The sequence below is a fragment of the Grus americana genome, chromosome 3, assembly GCF_028858705.1.
Source record: "Grus americana isolate bGruAme1 chromosome 3, bGruAme1.mat, whole genome shotgun sequence".
NCBI classification, from domain to species: domain Eukaryota; kingdom Metazoa; phylum Chordata; class Aves; order Gruiformes; family Gruidae; genus Grus; species Grus americana.
This window is the reverse complement of record NC_072854.1, coordinates 109598392-109612023: the sequence shown is the minus strand read 5'-3', so window position 1 is coordinate 109612023 and position 13632 is coordinate 109598392. Positions and strand designations below refer to the sequence as shown.

At 37.7% G+C, this 13632-nt stretch overlaps 1 protein-coding gene across 26 annotated transcripts in view; it reads left to right on the top strand.

The window, feature by feature from the left end:
• Nucleotides 1-11250, top strand: part of NRXN1 (neurexin 1) — a 735823-nt gene extending 724573 nt beyond the window's left edge. For all 26 annotated transcript variants that reach the window (XM_054820730.1, XM_054820729.1, XM_054820728.1 and 23 more), the window contains one exon: nt 7876-11250. In XM_054820730.1, coding sequence (XP_054676705.1) covers nt 7876-8183 — 308 coding nt within the window. In that variant the 3' untranslated portion in view covers nt 8184-11250. The remainder of the gene's footprint in view (nt 1-7875) is intronic.
• The last annotated feature ends 2382 nt before the right edge of the window (nt 11251-13632 follow it).

Genomic DNA, 13632 nt, shown 5'->3' with positions numbered 1-13632 from the left:
GGGAATCTGAGGCAGCCACCCCTGGCAAACAGGGAAAATAATACAGTTTGGCTAAAGCAGAGGGAAGCCAGCTGCACTGCAGGCAGGACACAGGGCAGAGGCAAGTGCTTTGCCTCTCTGAGTTAGCAGACACAGGGCACTGCCTATTCCAGCGCTCTTTTGCAGCTCAGTTTTTCTGCATTCGAACAGGGGAATTACAGGTGTGCAAGCAAACCATCGTGCTTCTAGCTAACCATTTGCAATACCTGATAAATTCAATTAATACAGTGTTACAAAGAAGTTGGTGTATGCCAGCTGCAGCTTATCACCTAATAACCATGTTAACAGACTGCTGGCAGTGAGCAGGGTTGCTTACCCTGCTGCCAGACAAAGGAGGTGACGGCAAATGGTAAAGGGTAAAGTTTTTGCTGGTGTTTTCTAGCAATCAGTACAGTGTGAATTGTCATTATCTTTTGCATACCTATTAGTAGGACCATTGATGCTAATTTTCAGCCACTCGCTAACACCTAATTTAAACCTCTGCAGAAACATTGGGGGTTTTTAGTGTGTGACTAGTCATTTGACAGCCGGCAAAGTGGCAGGTGGATGCTGACAAGTTTGAGAGCTAGGTATTCTCTAAGGATATTACTCATAAATGGAAGCAGGGAAAATTCAAGGCAAAAGTAACCTGTAATGAGGATGTATGTACCTGAAATAGTCTAACCTTAGGCTATCTCATTCTAACTATATAAAGACCTGAATGAAACCTTGTTCTGCTGTGTTGACATGCTATTCTGGCCCATAGGTTTCAAAACCAGCACCTCTCCTGAGGTTGAGAGCTGTGGTCTACATTTGGGACTTTGACAGTTTAAATGTAAGCTGGCTTAAACAGTAGATTCTGATGTAGATAGAGCCACATGTTGTGAACATACCCTTTAAAAAGTTACAGAAAAGGGATAAATGAAAGGAAGGATGAAAGCAGTGAGAACATGAAAATCATATTCCAAAATAAGATGAAGCTTTATAGATACCTCTAACTATTTTCCTTCTGCTAACATTAGAGACACCAGAATTGTTTTATAGGGTATGATGAGAGAAATAAAGAAAAACAAGGTGGTCTTATTAATTTTAATAATTTTATCGTGAGAAAAAGAACATTAATTACATCAAGTGTAATATATATCAACCCTGAAGTCCGTTTATCTTTCTCTTCCCACCCCCGGAGAAGCATATAAGGTTTTGGCAGTAATACAGTTCAGGCTGAACAAGTGTAGTTATATCTGCAAGTTGTATCTGAGCCTTTGTTTAACGGGTGTAGTTTGGTATTTGTAGCAGTCGCATTTCCAGTGTGTGTGCATGTATATTCTGGATGTCTTGAAAGCCTGGCCCCTTTTTTGCCCAGGCACATTACCAACTTTGTCAGTAACGGACCTGACTTGATGATAGTATTTAGAGCAAATTGAATGCAGTGTGCTTTCAGCTCCAATATTCAAGCCATATATATAACGTTTGTGGCACAGAAATTTATCTCTTTATGTAGAAGCTGCTTAGCGAAGGAAGACAGTCAGGGAATCACCCACAGTCGCAAAGATGTATGTGGGTGTCTGCACTTCCAGCTTATTTCATGAGCAAGAATCTTTCCTTGCTCTGCAGGCCAAGCCATCAGATTCCTCACTCTTTATAACTAAATTTTGGAGTTCTCTTGAAGAAAACTGGTTCCTAGATTAGGTGGGTTTTTGTTTTGTTTTGTTTATTTGTTTTTTAAATGAGATGATAAAAATAGCAAGCAATGAAACCTTGGTCCTGTGAAGCTCAGTAGCAAAGCTTTCACTAAGTTCAATGGGGCCCAAATGTCACTGTCGCTAACACTGTTAAGTTTTTGGTATAATGAAGCCAACCTTACAGTTAGCTGCCACCAAAAATTTATGTTTCCAGTGTTCCTGCCTTTTTCTTGCTGTAACACTGGTGTTCATCCAAGTCTTCAGGGAGCTAGAGCTGCAGGCAACTAACTGAACAAAAGATACTGGTTTAGCTGTCTGAATTGGTTCCTCACGATTACAGCAACTTAGCTCTAGCTTGAAAACATGCTATCGGTAGTGTGACCTTTGTGTTTTGTCTTCCTTAAGTTATCTTATTTGCAAAAACATTTAATTTTTTTTTCCGCTTAGGAATACTTCAATTTAAAATCTAGACTACTCACTGACTCTGCTGCTAAGTCAAAATTTCTAAAGCAAAGTAACAAATTACCAAAGATTTCCCAGAACACACACAAAACTAGGATTAATTACTTCTTGTAGAAAAGAAAGAAGCAGAGGTGGAAAGTTGAATGACAAATGTAGAAGTGGGGAGACATAGGACTGACAGCTGAACTGGTAAAAGGAGAAAGGATCCCTATTTGGAGGGAAGGAATACTAAAAGAGCAGCAGTATGACTGAAAATGTATGAGTATGCTAATAAAAAGAATAAGAGCACAGGGATGAAGACTGCTAAAAATGTTAAGTGATATATTGGGTTACATTTTCCATTTTGGCTAAAATTAAATTTAGTTTTGTGGAAAATGTTTTCACAAAAGCTTCTTATTAAACTGTGTGCAATATACCCCTCAGCTCTACAGAGCATATTATCTTATAAAACCCATTGATTTGGGTTTCTATCAATTGGCACTGTGCTACCAACAAACCTATCTCTTGTTAGACTTATGCTGACATTTAAAAAAGACTGAGACAACAAACCTTCCACCTCTCAACCACAGGAAAAAAAATGTTACTTGCAAAACCTGCAGTCCTAAGGAGCTGATAGGATTTGTTAATCATTTGAAGTCAATATATGGCAAATCATTGCACTTGGAAATGAGCACTCTATTCTGTGCAGAGACAATGTTTAACTTCTTAGCAAAACAACATTTTTAGCTGTGGACGGTGTTTCTGGTAAACCATTTTAATGACTAGCTAAGTTAGTTAACAGCACTTTAGAGGTATTTTAATGCATTATATCTTTCCTTGTGAGAACCTTTGAAATTTCAATTTATAGTAAATAAAGAACCTGGGTTTGCACACCAAAGAGTAGAACAGTTACCTTAATAATTTTCATTTAAACACATCTGAAAGTCGGTTATTGTCTTGTTCCTTCAAACTCAGTAAGCGTCTGACAGAGTTCTTAGAACAAATGCAATGGTGTGAGTTCAAGATGGCAAACGTAGCTACTCTGCTCATAAGCACCACACCTGTCCACCACATCACAGTGCGTTGTGTGTGAAGGTCTCAGCTTCCACTCTCTTTGAATCATGATGCCATTATGATCATGGAGTGTAGAGTGTGTGTTCAGAAATGCAGCTAGTTTTGTGGTACCTCTCTCACGTGGATTAGATCGTGGGTTTGGATATAGACTGTTCCAAGTCTGATGAAAGTTTGTCAGTGAGCCATAGCAGCCACACGTGGAACCACCTCGTACTCCTTCCCTCCTGTGGCTGCTCAGTCATTGATGCACATTCTCTGGGGAGCCGGTTCTTGCCTCCCCTCAAGAGCCACTTGAGGCTGGGTAGGAAGGGAGCAGGCTGAGATACCTCTGCATTCAGATTGGAGGGGTTTGAACTTAGTGTCTTGCACAAGTTTACAGCAGATCCTCATCCTGGTTTTGCAACTGGGCTGCATCTATGCCACGGGTTAAGCAGAGGAAGCACTGAGATTTGGTTTTCAGACGTATTCGTTGTAATGAGACGTTGAAATTGCAGTGAGCTCAGAAACCAGTTCACCAGAATCCAACAATGCTACAGAAAGTCGACCACAAACAGGTCTACAATGATAGCACACACAGTGAAAATTAATATGTGTCCTGTAAATAATTGCCTTCATGCCTCATTGCAAATGCAGTAGTTAAACATTCTTGTCTTGTGAGTAATTTCCTATTCACAGTTTGTGGGAAGGCATAAATGTAAAGAAAACAGGTTTGGGGTTCTTTTGTTGGGTTTTTTGTTTTGTTTTTAAGTCTGCTAATTTCAATTCACAAACACCATGGGAGACTGCAGTTCCAATTTTCTTTTCACAGTATTAATGAAAACTGGGCACTGAAAATAGTCAGATTTTTCCCTCTAAATTTTAAACCACTTAGAAATACAGTCAAGAATAATAACTTTCTAATCCATTATTACACAATGTAAACCTGTGCTCAATTGCTATTATTTCATGCAAAGTTTTTCATAAGTGGTAGAAGAGGCTTTTAGAAACCAGTCTCTTCTAAGCTGGTCTCGGAGGCAATCCAAAAAGGCTGGTCGTATGCTGTTGAGAGGAAGAGTTGTGCATCAGAGAAGTTGTTTTAAGAAGGGATCATTGCACCACAAGATTACTTTTATTTCCTCTCACTGTTATGGCATGGTCTGAGCATAAACACAGTCTTTACGATTTTCTCTTGCTCCTGATCAAACCATCTTCAACTTATTATAGTTTGTATCAGGATTTTTTGGAGATGACTTTTGATTCTTAAAAATCAGGGTCATTTTTATGACATTTAATCTTACCATTCACCAATAAGGTATTTTGCTTCTCATTTACAACAAGAAACTTTATCTAGGATGAAGTTAGTGTCTTTTTGATGCTGCAGACGCTAACAGAGACTGCAACTGAGTAGCAGACATGGTTACCCATAGACAAACCTCTGCTGCTGTGCCAGGAGCCAATGACTCTGCCTGCTTCAGCTACCAATGTGCCAGGAAGAAAACTGCATCATGTGTTTCTCAAAGAGTTGGGAAGCAAAGAGCAAGATTTCTGTAACCTTAAAATCTTCACTTGCTCTCCAGTGATCAACTGTTGTCCCTTGCAATAGTTCCTGTCTCACAGGGGGGAAAAAAAAAGTCCAGGTAAATTCCCCTTGGGTACTCCAGTGTTAGTCAAATAAAGGTTCTGCTTAAATAGAAAGCAGCTGTTTCAGCAATGTTATGGCTGGGGAATTTGTTTATTTACATAGACTTCAGAAGACGCGTAGGCTGGCCTTTTCCCAGTGGCCTTTTCCTCCCTGTCTCAGAACAGGACACTTGCCTTAGCATGTGTTTCATTAGCCTTTCCTACCTTAAACGGTCACAGACAAACCCATGTGCTTTATAAAACTTTCCTCTTATTTCCTCCTCCTTCATTTGTCTTGAGAGGCCCTGCTAGGCTAAAAGCATATTTTAATGTCAACGTAAGAAAAATAGGAAGAAGTCATTTCCCTTGCTGAACTGCTCCTTTTACAGAAGTCCAAACAAATGTAACAACAGATGCTTTGAAAATGTTGTAAGTTTAAATAACACTAATGTAGTGGTTGAATATTCCTCAGACAGATGGGATAAATGAGATAATTGTGAAAACATTCTTAAAAATAAAAGGATGCCATCAGGTGAAAGGGAGGAGTTTAGGTAACATTGAAAAATATTCCTTACATGTTTTTTTATGTTGCAGTGTTAAAAGAATGTTTTCCACTGAGCAAGCTGTTAAGTGTCATTTAGTAGACATTAATTGTAAAGTTAGTTGATGGCATTTGGCCCAAATGTCTGTATTTTAAAGCGAAAGAGCAGCTGTTAGTCCATCAGGTATTGACAGAGTTTATTCAGTTGCTTCTATTATTTCTCAGACAGAAATTAATTTCCTGGAATCACATACAGTAAGATAAGACTTTGTCTCATTTTCATTCCCTATGGAAATACTCAGGAGGCTTTATTCTGCAACAATGCATTGTCTCTTGTAAAACAATAAATGACACCCTATGTGTAAAAGAACTTCCATTTTCTACAATAGCTACAATGAAGAAACAGGATCTAAACCAGTCACTGACTACTTTGAGACAGACCACATTTCTTAGTAGGGTGGCATCTACCCTGAAATGAGAAAAAAAATCTTAGAGCCTTCTGAAGTGAAACTTTTAACATCTCTTGTGTAGTCATAGAAAATACTGTTTGAACACAAATGACAGTTTTCTTGAGTCTTACTGTAGTGCCTCTGTTCTTTCAGCCAAATAAAATGTCACCTTCTTCAAACCTGTGTGGGATAACTTCAGGAAGTGGTGTTTCAACAGAAAGAACACAAATCACCAATAAATAAATAATAAGTAATACCAAGGTGGGGAGGGAACTTAGTTCTTTTTGGGGCTTGTGGCTTTTTTGCCGTGTTTTATTATTCATAGGCCAATTGTAGATGTCTGTAGCTGGTGGCTCCATTTAATTCTGGTTGTCCAAACTTGCTGCAATTTTTTGACCCGTGTTGATAGTTTGAGTGGCATTACCTTTAATGTAGCATCCTTAAAATCATCATCTTCCTATTATGTCTTTACGTTGCAAAAAAAAGTGGCTATCGGGCATAGTGTGCTTTCACGCACCTTGAGCAAGACACGTCTTTAATACACTTCAATAAAATGCTAGTTGTAGGCAAGGCCTGATAAAGCTAACATTATGAATATATTGTAAATCTAGTGTTTAATAATACTCTTAGTTAACATTTATATTTTACTGACTGCATTTTTAGCCATGCATAATGATTTAAAATGCGGTTTCTATGAGCCAGCCTGGATGTTTAATGAGAGTGTTCTGCACTGCTCAGTGGGAAACCCCGGTTCACTCACTGCTCTTTTCTTGCTCCTGAGCTCAGCCAAGGCAATGCTGCGGGTACACAGTCTCTCAGGAGTTTGGAAATGCTGGTATAATCAGAGGGATATTGCACAGACCCAGGCCACTTCATTTTTGTCCATGACATTTGCTAAGTTACAAAAGAAGATGCATCTCAGCTATTGCCACTTAAAGCGATTCTATACAAAGATCTGCCTCTCCTCCTTCTGCAAAATGCAATAAAGAAAGGAGATCATGGGAAATGCATAAGTCTTGTGTGTGCTGTGAGCATTTAACTTAGAAATTCCTCCTGGAATTAGGCTTTCATTCCACATGGCTGTGCAAGGGGAGACAACGTGCCAGACAACACAATAGTTCCTATCAAGAAGACTTTAGAGTCTGAAGACATAGGTCAGTTCAGTTCATATCACAACTGAAAAGACCAGAGTCTGGCCTGAGAGGTGGGTTCTTAGAAGGCCGAGCCCTTGCTCTGTGCAACTTGAGAGGTTTTTTCTGGGCATAAAGTGTTGCCTGAAAGAATGTCTGGTATTGGCGTCAGTGATGAAAAGAGGGAATGGGAAAAGTTGAGTGAAAAAGTGTTCTAAAGTGTAGCCATATTCAAGGAGGACTCTGAATTAGGAAAGAGAAGGTATGGTTGGATAGCTCTCTAAAAGTAATAAAAGTAAATATAATTAATTTGGAAAAAAAGAAGAAACAAAAAATATTAGAAGGAAAGGAGAAATTGAGAAGCTTGCTGAGGGAAGTCTAAAGGAGAGCTGAGGACACCTTATTTGTAGCTACCTTATTGGCTGCTATCATTTATTATTAGGAATTTTGATTTTTTTTTCCCCCATTCTGTTTCGTAGTCTGTCTTATCATCGCTGTCTTCTCAGTAAGTACTAGTGTCACTTTTTGTTCTTTAGAGGAGACAAAGAGAGCAGGAGGGAGTGGGAGAGGGAGATCCTTTTCTCCCAGATGTTCGTGGTCTGGCATTTAAATTGTGGCACACTTGTTATACCATATTATTTAGGCATTCTTTGCTTAATAACAGCATTTGCAGAAATTATACTTTCGAAGGCTAAAATGAGATTTTCCTTGCTGTCCGTTTCCTTGTTTAAAAGCCTGTTTACATGTGCGGACAGATATGAAAATGGAATGGGCTGCAAACCTAAATGTTTTCGGATCGGTAAAGTAGGGTACATTGATAGGCAGTCCTGACCTAGTGAGTGCAATTAGAAAGATGCATGTTTGTAGCAGGTAGATATGACTAACTCCTCAATGTGCAAACTCAATAATAACCTCTCCCTTATTTCATTATCTACCTACAGCAAATCCTACCAGGGCAGGAGGAGGAAGGGAGTACCCTGGCTCGTCTGAGGTGATTCGTGAATCCAGCAGCACAACAGGCATGGTAGTTGGGATCGTGGCAGCAGCGGCACTGTGTATCCTCATTCTCCTGTATGCTATGTACAAGTACAGGAATCGAGACGAAGGATCGTATCACGTAGATGAGAGTCGAAACTACATCAGTAACTCAGCACAATCCAATGGGGCTGTGATCAAGGAAAAACAGCCCAACAGCGCTAAAAGTTCCAACAAAAACAAGAAAAATAAGGATAAGGAGTACTATGTCTGATCTCAACATCTAAAAGAACGCTTGTATAGAAATAGTCTTCATTTTATCTGAGACATAATACAAACTTATTTACTTTACTTTTTATGAAGCACATTCAAAAACAAACAAACAAAAAAGACAGGGAATGCAATCAGAAAGGAAAGACTGTTTTTAAAAACAAGCATTTCATGCTCTTGTTTTTCAGAAACAGGAGCTGATAAATTCCCTAACATTCACAGTGTTTTCATTTACTCTGCCTGTCTTTATGTTGCTGGAACATTTCTGAAAGACAATGATGACACCACGCATTCATAAAGCAAGGAGTATTACTACAACATCAAGGCACAATATGAAACAAAACAAATTAAAAAAAAACAAAACAGGAAAAAAAAAAGAAAAAAGAAGCTACCTATGATTCTGGATTTAGCCAAAGTGCTAGCGCTTTCTTGAGAAGTAAGTTAGTCTTATTGTCAGAGAAGACTGTCATTATATATGGTGACTCAACAAGCAAACATAAAGAGTTTGCCGTCTGGTGCAGTGAAGCAGTGATTGGAAACTTGCATTTGAAACAAAGTGCTGGCTTTTCTGAAGACTTACGTAGAAATACTTTCAAAAAGCCCCTTTCTGGTTGTGAGGAAAATAGTACGGAGGCCTTATTTTCAAAAACAAAAACAAAAATCTGGAATATAAGGCACATTTCCACAAAAAAAAAGAAAAAAATAAACAAGAGGGCATAGATGCAATCATTGGGAAATTTTCATGCACGCTTAATATGTTATTACATATGTTTATATAAAAACACATCTATATGTGCTTTCTGGACTGTGATAAGTGATGTTTTATAGCCTGTTGTATAGAAAATGCAAACTATATCTGCTCTTCAGCCATTTTTGGTAAATTCAATGTTATAAGTGTTGCTAGGTATAGAGAGTTTTATGACATCTGGAGCAACAGACATACTTCATTTTTTTTGCAGCCATTATAAATTGTCCCAGACTTCTTCCCCTTTTTTTTTCTTTTTTTTTTCTTTTTTTTTTTTTTTACAGTGTAGTGGTTATACTAAGGGGGATGTGTATGAATGTATATAAGAGTCAGCTAATTTTTTTCTTACCTGTACAGCCTCTATTCTGTTGCAATTAAGTTTTAGTAGTTTGTATGAAAGAAGTGGACTAGAAAGCAAAAATATATCTCTACTGTAATTGGTCTTCTCCCTCCTATCCCCATCTCTTGCTCCTGATATGCATCAATGAAGTTGATCAGAATGGCCAATTTTCCTAGAAAAATACATTCATTAATTAGCTAAATATTTAGTGACTTAAACTGGCCTTTGGCTTCCAGTCAAAGCTTCACTATTGGAGAGCATGGTTTGCCTTACAGAAACCTTGTTCTTAAGAAATTATGAGAATGATGAGTTTCTTGAGAATCTTAGGAAGTATCATATAGTGTTTATCTGGCATTCAGTTATATGAACGACAGCTACTACAGCATTGGGTGGTAAAAGATCTAAAAAGACCCATTTTAATTATCCAGGCTGATTCTACTGCAGAATTTACCCCTTTCTCCAAAATGGAAAGAATCTTGAGGTGCACGATAATATTTTTCAATGGTGGGCATTTTGACATACAAAAAAGTATTTTTAGCTAAGTTGATTGTGTAGTATTGCAAGACATCATAACCAGACAAATATAAGTTCATCATGTTTTAAAGTAACACATAGCTTTTCTTGCATATATAAAACATTAATGCATTTTAGTTAAACATATTAAATATAATGCTGTAATTTACATGTTAAGGTTTTTTTCTAGTACTATTTCATTAGTTTCACAGCAATAAATCATAGCATAACATTTTATTTACACGGAAGTTCAAAGGGAATACAGTAGGCAGAAAGAGGGTAGTTCAACAGAAATCAACCAAATCATCGGAAGGCCTCCTGGGAGGGATATAGATGTTCACACTTTACGGACAGGAAGGAGGAATTTAAAATTAGCTTTAAACAGCAGGCACAAAACATTTTGTTGTGTATTATTCACTATAGCTGATTAAAAAGGCTGGAAACTGGTACAGCTATCTATCTGGGAGTCAGAGCACTTTAAAAATACATGTAGCTGACATGAAAACACCTCTCTTGAAGGTTGCGAACCACATTGAGATGTGTCATGTTGCATTTGTAAATCATTTTCTTATTTTCATTAACATTTACACAAAAATGAGAACAGGTTACAGAATCCATCTGACATTCATTCCTTAGATTGTTATTTACCTGTGGCATTCCTAATTTCTCCCACCTTTACAAGACAGCTGTACTCAGGGAACAGCGGGGTCAGGTATACTGGAGGTCATTGCTGGAAGCAAGAGACTTCAGCTGGAGGGGGGGAAAGAAGAAGTTGAAAGCCAGGTGGTGTTCAGATTTCAGTGCTTAAAGATATGTGGAAGAACAAGAATAATCTGATGACGGGAGATTGGACATGACGGAATATGGTTTGGGCGAGATGAAATGGTCTTTTCTGCTTGGTATTGATTGCATTAATGAAATAGCATGGTCAGGTCAACTTCCAGGCGGTTCGGTAGATTAATCTTTAACTAAATCCATACATCAAGGAAAAAAAGATCTGCTACTACTATAATAGGCAAACACAATTTTAACACTGTTTCTGAAGGTTCTCCTTTTTCCTCTTTAATTTCATAATTTAACAAAAAACAAATATGGATGTATCAGAAGTGCCAGCAAGTGGATTTAAAATTCCTTTTTGTTTAAAAACAGCAACAACAAACAAACAAACAGACATAAACCAACTACCTAACATAAAATTGGATCCTTTCTCTATAATAACCTAATTTGTTTGACTGAGATGGCTTCATTTCTATGACTGTATTGTGTTGCCTTTTTTAACAAAACACTAAATAACGTGTGAAACTTTCAACCCTAAGACATCGAAGAGAGGCCCAATGCCCCTAACCTTATAGTGCTTTCTGTGATAGATATTTACGATTTTTTTATTTGTTGCAAGGCCAATTTATTCATTATTGGAAATGCTAAGCAAGTGGAATTTACTGTTTTGTTAATAAAAATGTTTCTTAATACAAATGGTGGCTTGTTTCTTCTCTTACTCTTAGATCTGGAGTATCTGTTCATCTTAAAGCAGTGAAAAAAAATGGTAAATTGGTATGAAGTTACAGACATTCCTGTCAGGAAAAAGTGACCTCAGAGCTCTTTACACTGAAGTGAAAACCATCTAGAAGCCTTGTGTTCAGCTGGCCCAGTTAGAAAAGCTCGAATTACATTAATTTATTGTTTGGTTTTGCATAGAATTACTTAATTTGAAATTTTCTAGCTTTTATTTTTTAAAAGAAAAATCAAGAAGTTAAAACTTGATGTTCCCATGCCCCTGTGAATGAAATAAGAATTCCCTTCCTTTTCCACCACTTTTTTTTTTTTTTTTCTCATGGAAAGAAGATGGCATAAGGTAAGGTAATGGGATGAAAAGTTAAAACTGAAAATATTTTCTCTAGTCTAGAAGATGGTTTAAAAGTTAATGTAAAAATGAACATATTTCAAGTCCTTAAAAATATTCCTAGATAATAATTACAAAATTTCAGCTGGAGCTAATCCATTACATAAGGACTTTCCTATTTAGCATGGCATTTAAATTCATGGTTAACTTCAAGCAAACACCTAATCTGATTGATTTAAGCAAGTGTCTAAAGTTGCCTAAATGTATTGCTGAATGGGGATGGAGTTAAGCTTTTGGATCTAAGCTCCAAATAGAATTTAAGTACATATCTTCTTTAATCACATCAATAGCTTCTTTGACTTCAATGGGATTTATTCATCTGCTTAATTAGGTATAGACTGAAATATTTTAGATAATTTAAGTTTGGGAACATCTGGAGAAAACAGCCCCTATCTTCCATTGGTCTAAAACAGTTTAAACTTACATTCTAAACTGCTTTATAGTGGGATTAGTACTGGTGTGTGTGTTTTAAAATAAATACTGAATGTTCCATTTAGGTGAATGCTTTATACACATTTAAAGGAGCTATAAAAATGGTGATTTTTGTTGTACTACTGCTACTACAAAAAAAACCCCAAACCCTCTACATTTAATTATATACTTTTTAATTCTACAATGTATTTGTTCATTATTTTCTTATATCTATGCTATGCTCTCTCTTTCACCAAAATACTAATGGCCTCTCAGTACCTGCATCATCAGCTAACTGCTTTAAGAGATGGCCTCCATAATCAGTCATCACTGTGGCCAAGTACCTTAAAAAACCTTCACAAGATGAGGAAGACAGAAAACTAAACGATGCCCCCCAAAATGCAACTTAGAACAAGGGAAACAGAGCACACATGTAGGCTGTAAATGACAACTGTTTGCTTCTAAGTTCAATACAATTGTGTTTAGATGTGCTTGGAAGCATTGTCCTGCGGTAAGCCAGATTTGTCAATTAAATTTTACTTGGAATGAAGGCTATATTTGTTTTATTTTAAAGAGCCCACTTTGTTAGAGTCTGTAAGTATTTCAACGTTAAAATGTTTCTGGCCGTCATGGAGTGGGGAGAAAGAGAAATCCACACTGCATTTAAACCAATTTATGAATTGATGAATGCTTGGGGATGATAAAATTGCTTGCCTGCCAGCCTCTTAGTTTTCTGGGTAGTCTATTCCTGCTTTGGTTGGGTATTGCTCACCATGAAACCGGAAGCATCCCCAGCAGTTTAAGCTTTGAGCTAGAAATTCCAGAAAAGAAGGAAAAAAAAAAAGGTCATCGGTACAGGTCAGCTCAGTTTTGTGAGGTGCAGGGTCAGAACTCACCCAATCCTCTGTCCCCTTACTTTGGAGGCTTCATCTTACTCAAGGTCTTTGACAGACTTCAACCATCAACACTGACCTCCAGAAAAGAAAGTACAGGCCCTTGCCTTTCTCAGTTACTCACTACCATACAAATGCCTTCATTTGCTGTTCAGAACAAGTAGGTTTCCATATGACAGCACTTCTCCAGTGGGGTTGAATTGTGGTAGACATTGGGGTTTTTTTAAAGAAAAAACATGGTGACATAAGGGGTAGAGTTATTTCAAAGAGCGTGAGATTCTCAGTGAGTAAATTGCCTTTAAGGACAGTAATTTCATGCCGGCATACACTTGAGAGGTTTAAAAATCCAGGCCAGTAATCCTCAACAACATCCTTGCAGTAAACAATAAAGACATTAGCTCGTTTGTCAGCAAGCTCAGAAACCGACAACACAGCTATCAAAATGTGAACGCGTCGGTCTGGTTGCAGCAAATAACACAGGAAAATGGAATTTGGGCAGCCAAAAATAACCGCTGGCACGTTGGACAGACTCTTACGAGCGAGTCCAGTTACAAGCCAGGAAGCATTTTTCGGATGATAAATAGCAAAATACTTCTATTAGTCACAGTTTGGGATGCAGCAGGCTGACAAAACGCAGGCACAGCCACGTCA